The sequence below is a fragment of the Rhinopithecus bieti genome, unplaced genomic scaffold (assembly GCF_001698545.2).
Source record: "Rhinopithecus bieti isolate Rb0 unplaced genomic scaffold, ASM169854v2 scaffold_5948, whole genome shotgun sequence".
NCBI classification, from domain to species: Eukaryota; Metazoa; Chordata; class Mammalia; order Primates; family Cercopithecidae; genus Rhinopithecus; species Rhinopithecus bieti.
Window position 1 is genome coordinate 703,664 of NW_016805422.1, and position 17,986 is coordinate 721,649.

Sequence of the window (17,986 nt, forward strand, 5' to 3'; positions counted from 1 at the left end):
AAAAAAAAAAAAAAAAAAGCCAAGTCATGATCAAAGCAACAAATCTACCACCAGAAAGCATTTAAAACGGCAAACACTGTTTTTTCCAAAACAAGTGTACATTCAGACACTGGGCATCAAAATATTTTTCACAATCTACAAAGGTGCCATTTATATATTATTTCAAAAGTCTGCAAATCTAGTCAGCCATGAGTTCATTTTTTAAAGGATGAGGAATAAAATGGGTATCACTGAGGTATTTCTGCAATTTTTAAAGCTCTCTGGTGCAGGGGAAATAAATGAACTTTCAGAGGAGCTGTGAGTTCTCTCCACTCCTAGTGACATTCTGCACATTTCTCAAGCTCTATTTATTTGGGAATCAAAAAATCACCTCCTACTCCTACATTAGATGGTGAGAATACGTACCACCGATCAAATACTGCCCAAGGAAAACTATATATTCCTCACCGCACAAATCCCTTAAACAAACTCATATATAAATATAACAGCGAACACCCCTTAACCTACAGGATTCTAAAAGCCACTCTAGGAGTTCTGGAGAAGGTAGGGGGGAGGGTCGTGAAGGAGGAGGTGGTGGTCGTTGTTTTTAAATTAGTTATCTCAAATTCAGCCCTGTCTGTTTGTCCAGCCACTAACATCCTGGTAAGGGGGGAGGGTGTGAGGAGGAAGACACACCCCAGCACCTCCCAGACTCTGGGGCAAGCGGAAGCCACTCAGTCACCTGGGAGGTGAAGTCGTGCTGCTGCAGCTGCCGCCCTTCGCGCAGGTCCCAGGACCTGACCGTGTTGTCCAAACCGCCCGTCCAGAGCTTGGTGCCATCATTAGAAATGTCAATACAGCTGGCTCCATCTGTGTGGCCCTGGAATTGCCTGATAAAACAAACCAGATTTAATAATGATTTCCTGCCAGAGCTCAAGGTAAACACTGTTGTGTTGTTAGTTTTGGACCCTGTGTGTGCATGTGTGTGTGTCATCCCGCCAGTGTCTGCTGATGTGCAAGATCAAACTAACCTTCCCCCCGGGAGGAGGGGAAACAGCACCTGCTGATTGTCTTTCCTTTTTTTCACGATCCAGGTGCTAAAGAAATGGAATATGCCACTGCAGGTCACTACCCAGAAGTTAAATACACTACTCTGACAAATCCGTCTGCAAGGTAAAATTCTTGCCAGCTCTGGAAAAGTGTTTAATTGTTAAATAGAAAATAAAAGACAAACACACAAAATCCCAATTGTATTCCTTACGGAAAGATAAAGGTCTGTTCTTTAATCGTACAGGCCTGAATCCATGAGAGAAAGAAATGGGGACGTTACAAGCACAGAGTGGACAGAAGCATTCCTGTTTCCATGAGTGGATCAACACAGCAATGCCCTACATGCCAACAGAGCATGAGCTCATGTATTTACTCAACCTTGCTTTCTGTGTTAGAAAGAGCCCTGCATTAGGAAATCTGGACTCGCAGAGACAAAGGGTCACGCATGCCGGCCTCCTGACCTTACAGGCATTGGGCAGAGACAGAGGTAATTGCCATGGGCACCTCAGCAAGACTCTCCCTCCAAGCTGAGCACAAAGTTGTTCTTTAAAGCAGAACCTTGTGCTTCATTCAAAAATCGCCACCAGAAACAATCAGCCAACAGGGATCTGCTGAGCACAGACGCTGTGCAAGGCAATGACCAGAGCGGCTGAGGGGAGGTCAGTGTAAGCCCCAGCAGGGACGGTGACCGTCCTGGACTCAGTTCTGCATGCTGAGAGGGAGCTGGTGGGGGAGCAGCCAGAAAAGGTGAACAAAGTCTAGACCCACCCTCGGAACCAGGCGGGATCCAGTAAAGAACGGCGTGGGGATTTCAACACCGAGAGGAAAGTTTCCATGCTGCTTCTTCCTCCAGGATCCCCACACCTTATCATTCCCATAGAGCTCCAAACTTTTAACCTGCGCTTGGATTTTAAAGAGTGGAAGGGAAGGAAAAAGCACCACTACTGTCCTAAATTCTAAGCCAAGATGTGAACCATCACTTTAAACATCTTCTCTCTGCAAGCCATTCCCAACTTCTGCACGTTAGGATCCAGGCTGAGTCCGCTCTCCTCTACTGCGACTGTGCAGGTGGACCTCAAGTGTTTCTGCTTGCTTCCCAGACATCCCCACAGAACACCCAGGCTTGGAGCAGTCGCTGCGTCTCTTGGTGAAAATCTTGCTTTTCTTCCCTTCAAACAGCTCTGGAAATCCAGTGATCTCTTGACCCTCTGATTTCTTTGGACCTTTCTAACTCATTAAACGCTGTTCCTCATTGACTGAAAACACCTTCCTCTGCTGACATACAGTACCTGACGGCTGCCCCCCATCCCTCTGCCCTCTCTCCATCCATATACTTCAGCATTACTCTCAGGCACATCCTATGACTGTTCAGAACGTGCTGGGTTACGGTGGATACAAAGACATGCAATAGGCTGTGCCTGGCCCTGTTACACGCGGCAGCCACTAGCCACCTGTGGGCGGTCCAGAGAAAGATTTGTAAGATGCTACCCCATCCTATCCAACAGGTATTTACTCCCCAGGAGCCGGCATGGAGCAAGGGATCGCAGCACAGAGAAGACAGCAGAATGCCTGGGCCCCAACTTGGCTCCACCACATCCGACTGTGCAACCTGAAGCCAGTAACTTACCCTCTCTGAGCCTCAGGCACTTCATCTATAAAATGGGGCAAATAGCAAGACAGTGTCATGAGGACTAAGTGGAGGAATATTTGAAAAGTGCTTGGAATTGATATTTTGAAAGTGCTACTTATGGAGTTTTAAAAAAAGAAAAAACAAGTCACTTTTGCTAGGATAAAAGGGTGAGAGGGCGTTCGGCTCTGGCTCCATTATTCCATTTTGCTCACCTACACTACTCAGCAAACGGAAGAGGAAAATAACTGCCGCACCGTCGCCCACATGCAGGGACCGGGCCCGGCTCAATGACACTTAATGGATTTCTACAGTGGAGGTTTGAAGAGAGTGAGCTGTCATGATGACTGCTGGAGCCCGTGCCTTCTCTGTGCAGCATGAGTGGGGACTTACCAAACAAGCCATGGACCCCAAACTGCACCATCCGCAGGGACGGCTTCCCAGCGAAGACGAAACAAGAGTAAAACACATGCTTCATTTTACCTTTCATGTTTCATTCGTGCTTACTTTAAAAAGACTTTTTGAGAACAGTTCTGGTGTGAGCACTGACTTCTGAAGGGGCATTTGGTGGGGAGCTGAGGAGAGACACAAGGGTACCAGAACTGCAGCTGCTGCTAAGGTGACAGGGCCGATGCCAGGACGCGAGGCAAAACCCTGCGGGATCCTGTGTGGAACCACCCCTGGGCAGGTCTCCTATTTCATTATTGAGATACTTTAAAACCATTTTGTGGGCGAAATTCATGGAATCTCCTCTTCTCATGTCTCCTTGTTGATTTTCTGTTATCTTTTATCAGTTGGTTCTTGTCTGCACCAAGTTCTAGCCAAAGCCCAAAACATCTAGTAGCAAGGGACCTTTGTGCTGCCGTGTAATCCACACTAGGCCACCCCTTGGCAAAAGCCAGAAGTATTTTTAGAACAAGTTTGGAGTCTGTATGTGGGCTGACATACAGACTGCAGGATATACAGACTATCTACAAGGAGATAGAACGTCTCGGTGACCCCAGGCATAGTAGCAAGACTGTAAGCCCCCCAAAGGCAGCAACACGGTTGTCTTTGTTCCCCCATCATCTAGCCCCACGCCTGGCATTCAAGAGGCTCTTACTGTGCGGGCCGCGGGCAGCCAGAGAGAAGCAGAGGTAATAGGCCCAGCTGCTCAAGAAGGGAACCCCTCCTTAGACGACTATCTTTGCTCACCTCACTAGTGTCTGGTTGTGCAGATCCCACACAGCGATGTTGCCATCGCTGCAGCATGAGAAGCAGACCTTGGAATCTGGGCTGATGGCCAGGGCGTAGCAGGCGGGGGCCGAGGACGTCAGCTCCGCCTTGATGCGTGGGGTCGGAGCCGCCAGGTCCCAAATGGACAAAGTACTGGCTTCCCCTCCCACTATGAGAGTGCAGCCATCAGGTAGCAATTTACAGGAACGGATATAATTGTCTCTGTTCTGTAAAATAAACATAATTCATTGCTATAATGAATTACCGAGCAATCATAGCACCATGTTCTCTAATGGCTGTCTTGGTTTTTTGAGTTAAAGAGTGGCATTTCACGGACACTCTAACAGAGCAAGAGATCTCTAGTCAAGATTGGGGTCCAAGTACAACTGTCTCCTTCAAAACAGTAAACAAAACAAATTCACAGGAGCTTAGATAACTGTTTCTGGTGTCCTGCATCACAGAGCTGAAACTATCTAGGTATGAGGTACAGGTGTACACACAGTTCCCTGAGAAGAAACCACTTTTCCAAAGCTAGTTTATACATCTGCCTCATCACCCTGCATCATTTACTGCTTGGAAACTGCAGGCCCCCGTCTATGTTTTGGTCTTCATTATGCTGAGCACATTACTTCATTAGTCAGAGGGATTCTTGCTAATAATTTACCAGAGCTGCTTTCTCAAGTTGTCATGTGGCTGCTATTATATTTAAGCCCCAATGCAAAGGCCAAAGAACCTGATAAAAGCAGGCATCTTGCCATCAAAACCAATACATATGAAGGGGTGGGGTGGGGACCCTCATAAGATCAACCCCTGAAAGATGTAGATATGGCTAAAGTTTGCTTACGTGCTTTTCACGATGGACTGTCTTTCAAAGATTAAAGAAACCTTAAACACGTGACTTCAACAAAGGATATTCCTACTGCTATAGAATGTTGGGCCATATTTAAATACAAGTTTCATGAATGAAGACATTTTGAAGTTATTTGTGTTTTTTTAAAAAGGCACTAATCACTACTCTAAAAACAAGTCTGTGTTTCAGAAACACTGCCACTCTGCTTTTTGGAAACACTCTCTCCAGAATCCTTACAATTTTCCAGGCAGGGAGTGGGTACACGGCACCATCTGCAACAGCAGAGTGCAGGCAGACCCCATGGCCAGGGCAGGGCAGGGCAGGGCAGGGCAGGGCAGGGCAGCTCGGAGTCTGCTTAAGGCCAGTGGTATGTGCTCTGTAAATCCTGGGGTTACGGTTTAGAGACTGGAACATGTCCCAACATGTTTTATGTCCCTGAAAAATGCAAAATGGTATTCTCAAGCTCTGAGCGGACATGGCTTAGGTACTCTGGGAAAGCATTCTCACCGCTCTATTTTGTTGATGGCTGCCCCCGGCCTTTGCAGTGACAGCCTTTAACCCTTTCCTGAAGTGAAGGTCATAAAACCTAACCAGCCCTCTCAGGTCTCCCTTAAAAACACAGATCTTACCCTGTTCAGAATGGTTTTTATGCCATGTTATCAAATATTTACTATTCTATATTTATCTAAAGGCTATAGGGAAATTAAAAACTGAGTGGATGGCAGGGACCAGAGTCCAGGCCAAGCTGTGCTTTTGTCCATTAAATGGGAAACCCCCTTTTGTAATGTACATCCATACACAAGGAGAGCCTCTGTAAACCACTGTAAAATATTTTTTAAAAAGAAATCCATCAACTCTGGGATGTAGCCAGTACAACAGCAACAAATGAAACCTTCACATTTAAACGGGGGGCCGAGGGGGTTAAATACCCAACACAGGAAACAGAAGGGGCTTCTATTTCCTCATAATGGGAATAAAACCCAGGCCCACACAGCTATTTCCTTATTGAATCTCCAGGGAGAAATTGCCCTTGTGCACCAGTTCCTGTCCACTCACCAGACAGTCGAGCTGGGAGACAGGACTCTTATTGCCAGGGTGGCTGATGTCCCAGACCTTGACGCAGCCCTTCCCGCCCGTGTACACGTGTCTCGTGGGGTTGCTGATGGTCACCGCGCACACCACCTCCCCGTGGTTGAGGGTGTTGATCTGGCGAGCATGCCGGGGGATTCCGGGTCCGATGAGGGCGTCGGGGGGAAAAGGGACAGGCTGCATCTGACCGTCTGCAGTAACGTGGAAGGAGTATGCACTTTTGGAAAAACGAATGGAGAGAAGACAGAAAACACATTTACAGAGGAAGCAGGCATTACCTCGGCAATGTGCTACGACTATGAAAACGATGAAAAAAAGGAAAGATTCTCTTGTATATTTTCCTTTCAAAACAATACAAGTTGAAGTATTTACTGATGGTGCAAATTTAAAATATTTAATAGCAGAAATCTGGCGTGTACCAAATGACATATACATAGAACTGTATTAAAACATTTTTTAAGGTATTTAAATCGTTCTTATCCATTCTATAAAGCATTCCCTCAAATCTCCTTATAAAACACTTAACGCACTTCCAAATGAACATAAAATACCTCCTTCCATGTATCTTGTGTAATTTTATGTTCTTAGATAATTTTATATGATTATTTTCCCTGCTAAAGATGAAGCCCTTAAGAACTAATAATAATTAAACAGAGTAGACAGTGTATTCAATAGCAAAAACACCCCCCTCACAACACCAAAAAAACACTAAACCAGTTTATAGTGGACTCACCTTCTTGCTTAAGGAAGGAAATAACAGATTATTTTAATGGCTTTTAAACGGATTTTGGTTTCCTACTCAACAATCTTCCTCGCCACAGTTGGTCAGGAACGCCATTATATATAGTGCCACAAAGTGCCCAGACTAAAAAAAGCTACTCTTCCCACCCTCTTTAGCCCAGCGGCCTATGTCGACATGGAAGGTCAAAAGAAGCTGCTGGATGCATTTTGAGGAAGTTCTGAACTGAAGAGAGGAGGGATGGGGATAGGGAACTTCCTTCTGAAACTTTCAACTATTTTGCCCGAATTCCATAATGCCTACAAAAAATAAAAGGAGGAGCAATCCTGCCCTCTTCTCTTCTTCCTTCCCCACTGCCTGAGCAAGAGGGATGACTGCTCCTATGGCCCCCTGGGCACAGGTTGATTTCTTTTTTTTTTTTTTTTTTTTTTGAGACAGTCTCGCTCTGTTGCCCAGGCTGGTGCAGTGGCGCGATCTCGGCTCACTTGAACCCCACCTCCCGGGTCCACCATTCTCCTGCCTCAGCCTCCCGAGTAGCTGACTACAGGCTGCCCCCACCACGCCGGCAGTTTTTTGTATTTTGTAGAGACGGGTTCACCGTGTTTAGCCAGGATGGTCCGATCTACCTGACCTCGGTGATCCGCCCGTCTCGGCCTCCCAAAGTGCTGGGATTACAGCTGAGCCCACCGCGCCCGCCCACAGGTTGATTCAAAGACAGAAATCAATTGCTGGATAAGCAAAGATGTGGAACCAACCCAAATGCCCATCAATGAATAGACCTGATAAAGAAAATGTTGCACATATACACCATGGGAATACTATACCGCCATAAAAAAAAGGATGAGTCATGCCTTTGCAAAGGACATGGCATGAAATAAAACCATCATTCTCACAAACTACACAGGAACAGAAAACCAAATACACATGTTCTCCATAAGTGGGAGTTAACAATGAGAAACGTGGACAACGGACGGAACACACACACTGGGGCCCTGTCAGGGAGGTGGTGGCTAAGGGGAGATAGCATTAGAGAAATACTAATGTACGTGAGGTTTTTTGATGGTGCAGCCAAACCACATGGCACGGGTATAACATGTAACAAACTTGCACATTCTGCACTGTATCCAGAACTTAAAATGGAAGGAGGAAGAAGGGAGGGAGGGAGGGAGGGGAGGAGGAAGAAGAAAGGAAGGGAAAGAAAGGAAGGAGGGAGGGAGGGAGGGAAAGGATGGGGAGGAAGGAGTGAAGGAAGAAGTTGCTGGGGAGATAGAACAGAAAGACAGGATGCAGAGGCCCTGGCGACACTATGGGGCTGTCATACCTGCCCTGAGCTGCTGAGAGCAAGAGAGTAATAAACTTCCACATTATTTAAGCTACCATTTTATTCCCCTGTTAAATACAAACAAACCTAATCCTAGTTACCCACTTCTACTTCTACACCAAAATTCAAAGCATATTTTTTCCTCCAACGAACTTAATTTAAATTCCAAGAGCTAAGATCCTAGGGACATGATAAAACATAAACAAAGAAAAGACACTTTAGAAGATAGAAAAAAGAGAAGTGCTAATGTTTTCACTCTACATCAACTGATAAAATGATGCACATTCGGCTGGGTGCGGTGGCTCACACCTGTAATCCCAGCACTTTGGGAGGCAGAGGTGGGTGGATCACCAGGTCAGGAGTTCAAGACCAGCCTGACCAACACGGTGAAATCCCGTCTCTACTAAAAATACAAAAAATAGCTGGGCATGGTGGCACGTGCATGTAGTCCCAGCTACTTGGGAGGCTGAGGCAGGAGAATGGTGTGAACCCAGGAGGTGGAGCTTGCACTGAGCCGAGATCGCACCACTGCACTCCAGCCTGGGCAACACAGCAAGACTCCATCTCAAAAAATAATAATAAAATAATAATTTTAAAAATAAAAATAAAAGTAAAACAATTGAGTTGCACATGATTTATAAGGATGGTGGTTAAGGTGGGGAAACTGCATCTCAAAGATCTCGGTGCTATGAGAGAAATGACATGTGAGGATTAGTTTCTCTCTGTGTACCACAAATCAAGCTGGGTGCCTCCAGGTAAGGCCGGGTTTCCATCAGGCACCCTTTCAGCAATCCCAGATTTTTCAGCGAAAGGAAATTTTATCTTCCTTCAACTGGAAGCCTGCTTATCATAGAGTTAAATGTTCCAGATTAAACAGATGCACCGAGTAACAGACGGGAGATCTGTCTGATCTTTGGAAGACACCCACTTCTCTCCCAGGTGTCCTCTTCTTTAAAACGCACAGGAGGCCTGCGATCATCATCATACGGAGGCAATTTAAAATTGATTCACAATGCAGCGAGCTGCTGTCAGAAGCTGTGAACACTCATCCGTCCCAGGGGAAACCCATATGGATGTTAATACATCAGTCACAGGGGGCCCCGCAGGAAGCTGGTGCTGCCTGCTGTGCTGGAGAGCCAAATCAAATGCACACACCAGAGCAACGCAAAGGGCAGATGGGTCTTTAGGAGGGATCGACTGGAAGGAAAAAACCAGGGGAGGAAATTATTCACCTATAATAATAACAGGGCGTTTTCGATAAAAGGCCACACTGAGGGCTCATCGTGACAACTGTGAAGGGATCCCAGAAGGAAACTTAACTTTCTCTACTGGTTGAGGAACTAGGAAAAGTAAAACCAATCAGAAAGAGGAATGTATAAACAGATAGTGAGTATTCATGAATATCGCTCACACCTGAATTCCGAATGCAGCCAGATACAAAAGAACGGACATGGAAATGACTGCATTTCTAGAATTTCGAACACAGGCAAAATTCATCTGCAGTACTGAAAGTCAAGGTGGTGGTTAACCTTGGTGACTGCAAGGGGCATGGGATGGGTTTCTGGGCAATGATCCTGCTCTGCTCCTTGATCCAAGGGCTGGTTACACAGGTGGCTGCCTTTGGTGAAAAGTCGCTGAGCTAGACACATGTGATTCATGAACTTTCTGTATGTGTATGGTATTTCAATGTTTAAAGTTTAGATTCATTTAGTTATTTAGAGAGAGTCGAGGGGAAGGCTCTTAACCAGTTACCACATTAGATTAGGTCCACAGCCAAATCAAGTGCCCAAACTTTGCTGTTAAATGAACCTCTCTCTGGCTCTCTGGCCACATCAACCGTGGTCTTGCCAATCAGCCAGCCTGCAGTCTAGAATGTGTCCGTTTCGTGATCCTTAAGACAGGAATAACAATAAAATATAGAGGTTGCAGGGGTTGCTGTAAGGATTAAAGTGGTAACAGCTGCAAAACACTTAACACTGCACTTGACACCTGCAGTGAGTCTTCAGGAAATGACAGTATTGTTATCGAACCACCACGACTGAAAATGCTAAGTGAAGATACATTGAATTGAGGGCTTTATCTCAACCAGTGGACAAGTATGTGGGTCAGGGAATGCGGTACGGGAGGAAGACGCAGGGTGGGAAACCAGGAAAGCACAAAGGCAGTGACGAGGCAACGAAAAACACAAAATTCATAAAGCATCAAAGGTGAGAGTGGGGGAAATGGCATTCAGTAAAGACTAGAACGAACGCCCAAAGAGTAGAGATGGACGTTTGGATAGAATCGTGGCAAACTGCAGGGCAGAAAGTCAGTCCTGGATCCCTCGCTAGGGGCCACACAGTGAAGCCCACCTGCATCTCGGAAAGCCTCAGAACTGAGCCCCAGCCCCCACCTAGCTTTCTGAATCAAGCTCCTACAGATTAGGATTGTGTCTGATTCTGAAGTCCGGTGTCAGAATCAAAAAGAATAAAGCCCACTCGACTTCACAGATTCAAACATTGAATGAAATAAAAACCCATTAAGAGCAAGGGGCTTTTCATTTACTGGGCACACAGCAGAGGTGAAGGAACTGAAAGCAAAGAGTCCCCACTGGGCTCCTTCGCAGCCGCGGTGAACTGGAAAACAAGACTGTGTTCCAAGGGGCAGGCTGCTTTTCCTAGCAGACCAGGCTCCTCTTAATAAAACTATGCTGTGTTCTGTGGTCATAGGAAAACAGGTGTTTACAGGGTTGTTGGTTTGCTGGAAATAGGAACTGCAGTGGCAGAATCAAGTAAACAATAATGAAGAACCACAGACCCCGGAGATGACGGCTGTGGTCCAGCCCCGCTGCCTATGGATTTGGCACTCTGGATGTGACATTATTAGCTATATCAACAAGGATCAAAAATCCGATCATGTCAAAAACCTTCATTCGCTCTTCAAGCTCTTTAGGGCTCATGAAGCCCTTTACAATTTAGTGTCAACAAGTCTTACTTCATGTGACCTTAAACTCCCAGCCACGTGGGACAACAGGCCAGTCCCCTAAAATACCACATGCTGTCACATCTCCGAGTTGCGCACAAACTGTTCCCTCCTGCTAGAACAGCACTGCCTGCCTCCCAAGTACACGCACTTCCTCCCTCCCTCTGACTGCCACGACCTCCCCAGCCTTGATGATTCTTTCCCAGGGTCCTAACCTTTCCTACTAACCTCTCTAAGAGTATTTCTCACACGGTGAACATTTCTGTCTTTCCCATTCCAGAGTTCTTCAGGGGTAGGCAGAGGGTTTCATCAGCCGGCACTCTCAATGGATCAGAACACAAGTTGTCTACTGTTACCTAATCACTTATATATTGAGACAGGAAAAGTTGCCATGGTAAGGAAAATCTGCTAAAAAAAAAAAAAGCTGGGCATTCCTCTCTAAACCCCTGGGTTATGCCAGCCAACTTTTCCCAGGCAATGTCTAGCAATTAACCAAATGTCACTAAGAGATGGTAACAGTTTTCCTAAGGGGGAAAGGCAGTCCCTGGAGAGCTGACTTAGACCACAAAAAAGACAATGAAAGCAATGACAATAATGAAGTGAAATCCATAGCTTTACCCTAAGTCAGCTAAATCCAGTGGACACTGGGCCCTTCCCAAGCAAGCTGTGGCAGAAGCAACCACAGGTCACATGGAACAAACTCCATCCTGCATCCAGGCCCTGGAAAGCAGGACCCACACGGTCAAGTGCAAGAAGTCAGGAGGCACAAGCAATTGCTTCAGTTTAGTGACTAGTAACATGTGGGCACCATGCCTAACTAACTTGAGCCTCATTTCCCCATTTTTACAAAGTGCACTGACAAAACTTAGCCTATGAACAGGACCGCTGAGGTGTGAAGTAATGAAGCCACATGGGAAAGTACTTCAAGAAAACTATGAAGCGCAATATAGTCAACCTTTGCTTGCCACATCACAGGAGGGGCTCACTATCCCTTACTGTTTAGAGATGAGGGAAGGTGGCGCGGAGAGTCTAAGTAACTCGCCCATAACCACCCAGTTAACAAGCGGTAGAGCCAACTCCAGCTCAGCCCAGCTGCAAAAGTGGAGCTGTTAATCTTTACCTTAGCTTCCACGTCAGCACTACCTGTGACGTTATCCCCTCAAGAGGGACAACGTGGGACCCACCAGGACAAAGACAATTACCCCACACATCGTGAGCAACATGAGGCATATCCACATTGTGAGCGTGACTGTGGGGGCTGGGGGAACCGGGCTCCTTATAGAATGGATGAGAATAATGTAATTTATGATTCCGGAAGATACTCTTAGCCTGAAAACTAATAAAGGTGGTGGCTGAGGGGAATAGTGACATGGAGCTCATAAGAAAATCAGAGTCTCATTATTCTAAGATTTTAGAAGAAAGTATAATTTACCTGCTATAGGTAAAACCTCCCTCTGTCAAATTTTTTTAAGGGTCTGCACATCTAACCCATAACATCTACAAAACTTTTCCAGTTTTGCCATTCGCGTATTCTTCCAAATAGAAAATATGCAGAACGGGTATAATTCCTACCTTACTTGGAAGACGGCATTTCTATGTTAACAGAGGGCTTTATTACCAACTAACTTGTAAGTATCAAACTTCAAAGCATTAGGTTGGGAGACTCTTTGTTTCCTTGTTTAGATGCATACACTCTATTTTCATATATTTTTTTAAAGGCAAATACAAAACTTCCTAAAATGGATATGTAGAAGAAGATTACAAGCAAAGAAAACACGAAACAGATGACCTAAGTTGATAAACAAGGAGCTATTCCAGCCAAAGTCAACATTTAAGATTCTGAGTTCTAGGACCTAACTTCCTCTATCCATTATACATTTCCAAACTTCTCAGTGTGCTGGAGCAGGAACAAGGCTCCTCACCAGGGCAAAGATACAAACGGAGAAACTCTTGGATGAAAAGTAAAACAAAAAGAGGCTTAATATATCGCTATTTCAAAGCTAAACTAAAAAATTCCAGCAAAGGAACTATCACTACAGACAAAAACGAGCATCATCCAAGCAAGAAATATACACACTAAATTTATATCCCATAAACCAAATGTCATTTCTGACAAGGCGAAGAGGGAGAGAGAGAAGTCCAGTGAGGAGTTATTGTAGCTAAACACAACTGACATCAAAAGGAAGGTCTTCCCAGCTACTCAGGAGACTGAGGCAGGAGGATCCCCTGAGCTCAGGAGTTCGAGGTCACCCTGGACATCCCCATCTCATTTTCTTTTAAAAGGAAGGGCCTCACCTCAACTTAATCTCAAAAAATTAAACGGCATATTCCTATATTATCAGAAGGTAGAAAACAGAAATTAAACTAATACCCACATGGCAAAATAAGGAACAGAATGGGCATATTATTTTAGCATTTGATAAAAAAAAAAAAAAAAAAAAACCTACCCAAATATCACTGAGATGGTCAACTTTATATGTCAACTTGATTAAATTGACTAAGGGACACCAGAGTGGCTGATAAAACATTATTTCTAGGTGTGTCTCTGGGGCTGTTTCTAGAAGAAATTAGCATTTGAATAGTTAACCTGAGTAAAGAAGGTCCCCTCACCAATGCAGGTGGGCATCACTGAGGGCCTGGACAGGACAGAAAGTTAGAGGAGTAGCAAATGTGCCCTTTGCTTGAGCCGGAACATCTACCTGCTGCTGCTCTCGATCATCAGTGCTCCTGGTTCTCGAGCCCCAGCCTGGAGTAGAACTACACCAGCTTTCCCAGGCCTCCAGCTTGCAGACAATAAATCATGGGATTTCTCAGTCTACACAGTCATGTGAGTCAATCCCTCCAAATAACTCCTTCTCCATATCCATATCTATGGTTTATTCATTCTATTTCTCTGGAGAACCCAGAGTAATACAACCCCATCAAATAAAAAGAGGGCTGAATCAATGTTCAAGTCCACTAAATAAGCGAGCTGTGGAATCTAGACACAAACAGAGAAACCGGAAGGCCAGAAACAGAAAAAGTGGGGTGAAAGGGGGAAGCCCCTGGCCACTGAAACTTTTTCTTGGCTAAAAGCCTGGAAAGGGTCTCTAATCACTGCTGCAAGTGTTTTCCTATGAGGCAATTTTACCCCAAATGTAGTTAAGATTTTTCTTTTCCCTTTAGGCTCTAAACCAAAAAGGTACTTTAAAGATTTATTTAAACACTAAACAAGTGGGTAGAAGATTTCTAAATTACATGTCTGGCATTAAAACACAGGGTGAAAGGACCTGTAACTACCCCAGACTCTTAAGCCAAACTATGATTAGCCTGAGTTATTACTGACCTCTAGGTGCTAATATATAAGGCAGGTAGAGCACAGCCCCCAGGTATTTAGAGGGAGAACAGCAGCGCTACAGTGCCAGGAAAAAAAAAAAAAAAAAAAAAGTCTAACTAAACTTTGGAATTTCTCTTACCAGTGATCTCCGCAGAGCTCAGGGGAATAAATGTCCTAAAACCAAAAATGAATTCAAGTTATGCTGAACTAAACAATACCAATTAAATCCAGCCTTGAGGGTGTGAAAACAAGCCCAGCGTTACCTCTTATAAACCAACACTACTTAATAATTCGAAAATGCGAACCAAGGATCTCCTTGAGAAAAGAAGGAATCACAGGGTCTTACACAATCCTGGACCTGTCTCCCACCTATTCAAGGCAATGAACATTTGTTTCCTGGGTGTCTGTGCTCAAGGGACAAGACTTCGGGAACTTCCATCCTCCTGGGGAGGAAGTAGATAGAAACATGGCCTGTACACGATTATAATCCAAGCTCAAAGTGTGAGAAGTGTCATAAGATGTTTCATGGAGCAACTGGAGGGGGACCATAGATGGGAAGGCATCCATGAAAGCTTCATGAAGGAGGCAGCAACTCAAGCCGGCTTTGAAGGACAGAAAATACTTCAACAGGAAGAGACCAGTGAGAAGGGAAGCTGCTCCAGGGAGCAGGGGCTGGAGTCATCAGGGAACAGAGACTCGTCCCATTGGGTTAGCACAGGATGTAAAGCACACAGGACAGGACACAGGAAAAGCAGGCTGGGGCGATATTACCCACAGGCCTTGAATGGCATGTCGGTTTATACAGGTCGAACATCCCATATCCAAAATGCTTCAGAACCAGAAGTGTTTCCAGTATCGGATTTTTTTCAGACTTCGGAATATTTACATAAACATAAATGAGTTATCTTGGGGATGGAACCCTATCTAAACACAAAATTCATTTCTGTTTCATACAGACCTTATGCACATAGTCTGAAGGTGATTTTAGTTTTCCCTTGGGGATGCCGAATAAACCGTGTGTTGTGTGTTTTGACTGCACCTTGTCACATGAGGTCAGGTGTGGAATTTTCCATGTGTGGCATGTCGGTACTCAAAAAGTTTCAGATTTTGAAGCATTTTGGATTTTGAATTTTTGAATTAAGATGCTCAATCTATATTCAACTTTTGAAGACCTCTGTGCAACACATGGCCCTGACAAGTGCTTTACAATAAAGAATAAACTGACAGCAATTTGGTGAGGAAGAAAGATAACACTCATCTAGGACTTTACTGACAAAACTGGGCATGAGAAAGGTGAGAATTTTAACAAAGAATAAGACTATTAAAAAAAAAAGTTAAATAGGGAAGAATCTAACACTAAAATTTGGGCTCAGATGTCAGAGGGAATGGGAATGATGCTTTAACAAAAAGAAGTCAGGGGAGGCTGGAATGGGTATGAGAGAGGAGGGAAGGTGACCAGGGTGGTTGGGAAACCCTACTGAGATCTTGTCATCTTAACATTGGAAACAAGAGTGTGGAATGCTAGCACTGCAAGTCATCTGCTCTGTTCCACTCTGATTGACAACAATGTGAAGCCACAGGGCCTTTGCACATGCTGGTCTCTCCACCTAGAGGTTCAGCCCCTGCCCCTGTTGGGTTAGTGCAACTCTGAAAACCCTTCGGCAGGGAATCCCTGCTTGACCCTCCCCAATGGGATCAGTCCCCCATGCCCTGTCATAGGTTTTCTAGAACAGTGCTCCTCTGTAATAGCTCTGTGGTAGCATGGGGGTCCACAATTCTGCCTTTGATTTTGTGATTACTTAACTCATGTTCCCCTTGAAGGAGTTCAGGATATGCCACAACCAAATATGCCCCTTTGGTATATTGGTTATTTTGAGCTGAAAACACTTGAGAAATGAGAGATCCAGGAAAGACTTCCTGACCTCTTTCTATACAAAAACAGGTCATAAAATTTCCCATGAGAAAGGTGCCCTCCCTGTACCAGAAACAGAAGAAGAACAGCCTTATCACCAGAGTCTGGGAATCAACACTAAAAGGGATGTGTACAAATAAACTTACCAAAATAACCTTTGTCTCCCACAAGTTTTCTGCCAATATATCTATCTCTTAGTTACCTAACCACAATTTACTGCCTCCATCCCAAAACTCTTTCTTGTTATGTCTTCACAAATTTGTCATTTCTTTGTATAAAAGTGATACAAGGCTGGGCATGGTGGCTCATGCCTGTAATCCCAGCACTTTGGGAGGTCAAGGCGGGTGGATCACCTAAGGTTAGGAATTCAAGACCAGCCTGGCCAACATGGTGAAACCCCGCCTCTACTAAAAATACAAAAATTAGCCAGACATGGTAGTGTACGCTTTTAATTCCAGCTACTTGGGAGACTGAGGCAGGAGAATCGCTTGAACCCGGGAGGCAGAGGTTGCAGTGAGCCAAGATTGGGCCACTACACTCCAGCCTGGATGACAGAACGAGATTTTGTCTCAAAAACAAAACAAAACAAAACAAAAACAAAAAAAAGTGATACAAGCTGCCTGCTCTGGACACTTCTTCGGGTCTTCATTTCCTTGTGAAGACTCCCATGTACACCAAAATTCTTAGTAAGACTTGCGTGCATTTCTCCTGTTAATCTATCTTATGTCAGTTTGATTCTCAGGCCCAGCTGCAGACTCAGAGGGCAAAGGAGAATTTTTCCTTCCCTGCACCCCATCCTAGGCTGTGAACTCCCAGTGGGGCCCCCTATGCCTATGCAGGAGGTCTCAATAAAATCCGTGAAAGTGTGGATGGAAAGGAAGTGACGGGGTCTAGATCTTAGTGAGCAGATGATGTGGGAACCCTAAATCATGGCCCACGAGAGGGCTGAAGCGCCAGACAAATTCTAGCCAGAAGAGAAGCCTCAGGGTGGTGTGGGGGTCTCCAAACACTGAAGAGCTGCCATGGGGATGACGGATTAGCAGTGTGCTGTGTGGTCTCGGGGGGTAGGAAAGAGCCAGGACTGATGGGGTCAAAGTTCCAAGGAGACAGATTCAGCTCAAAGGCTAGAAGAGTTTTCACAGAGCCATGGAAAATGCATTGCTCTGGGCAGCAGCAGGTCCCCTGTCCTTGGACAAACGACACACACGGTCAGAGGCACATAGTCACTGTACGGGTTATCTTAGCAGGCTTGAACCATGCATGAGCATTTATACTATGTTAAAGTCCCTCCTGCCCCAACTGAACTCTTCTGGCGGTAACACTCAGGAGGCACTCATCCATCTGCAAGCTCTCTCTCTCATCCCTCAAGCTCTCTCTCTCATCCCTCAAGCTAGCTCTCTCTCTCATCCCTCAAGCTCTCTCTCTCATCCCTCAAGCTCTCTCTCTGTGCATGACCCAGACTGTCCCTCCCCAGTTCCCTGGGAAACTTAATGCTTCCTGCATGTGCTTCAGCTTCAGCTCCACCCCACGGAAGTCGTTCTGACTCTAATTTTGGTCACTTATTTACATGTCTCCCTATCACCCACTGCTCTGCCTCAAGAGCACGTATCACAAGTTAAACTAGGATATTTACTCTTCTTTTAATGACATCATCAAGCCCCCATGGGCAGAGAAGGCTGAGAGCACCCTCTTTCCTGGAGCACGCCTGGCATCGCACATAAAGCCTGACAGTTCACACTCAGTCTATGAAAGGCAACTGTGCCTTCTGTCTGCCTCACCCAAGCATTCTTTCCATGGGTATTTTTCAGAGAATTATTTGTATAACCTTTAACGCCTTGTTCACTCTACCCTGGACACACGAGTTTGTCCTCATCTCTCTTAAGTGCCTCAGACCAGCCCTACTCAACGTGTGGTCAGCAAACACTGG

General features: G+C 45.3%; 1 protein-coding gene across 12 annotated transcripts in view; it reads right to left on the reverse strand.

Annotated features, from left to right (window-relative positions):
* Positions 1-17,986, reverse strand: part of TLE1 (TLE family member 1, transcriptional corepressor) — a 108,234-nt gene that overhangs the window by 4,010 nt on the left and 86,238 nt on the right. For all 12 annotated transcript variants that reach the window (XM_017872356.1, XM_017872354.1, XM_017872360.1 and 9 more), the window contains 3 exons: positions 5,778-6,027; positions 3,851-4,098; positions 722-869 (listed from right to left, as the gene is read on the reverse strand). In XM_017872356.1, coding sequence (XP_017727845.1) covers positions 722-869; positions 3,851-4,098; positions 5,778-6,027 — 646 coding nt within the window. The remainder of the gene's footprint in view (positions 1-721; positions 870-3,850; positions 4,099-5,777; positions 6,028-17,986) is intronic.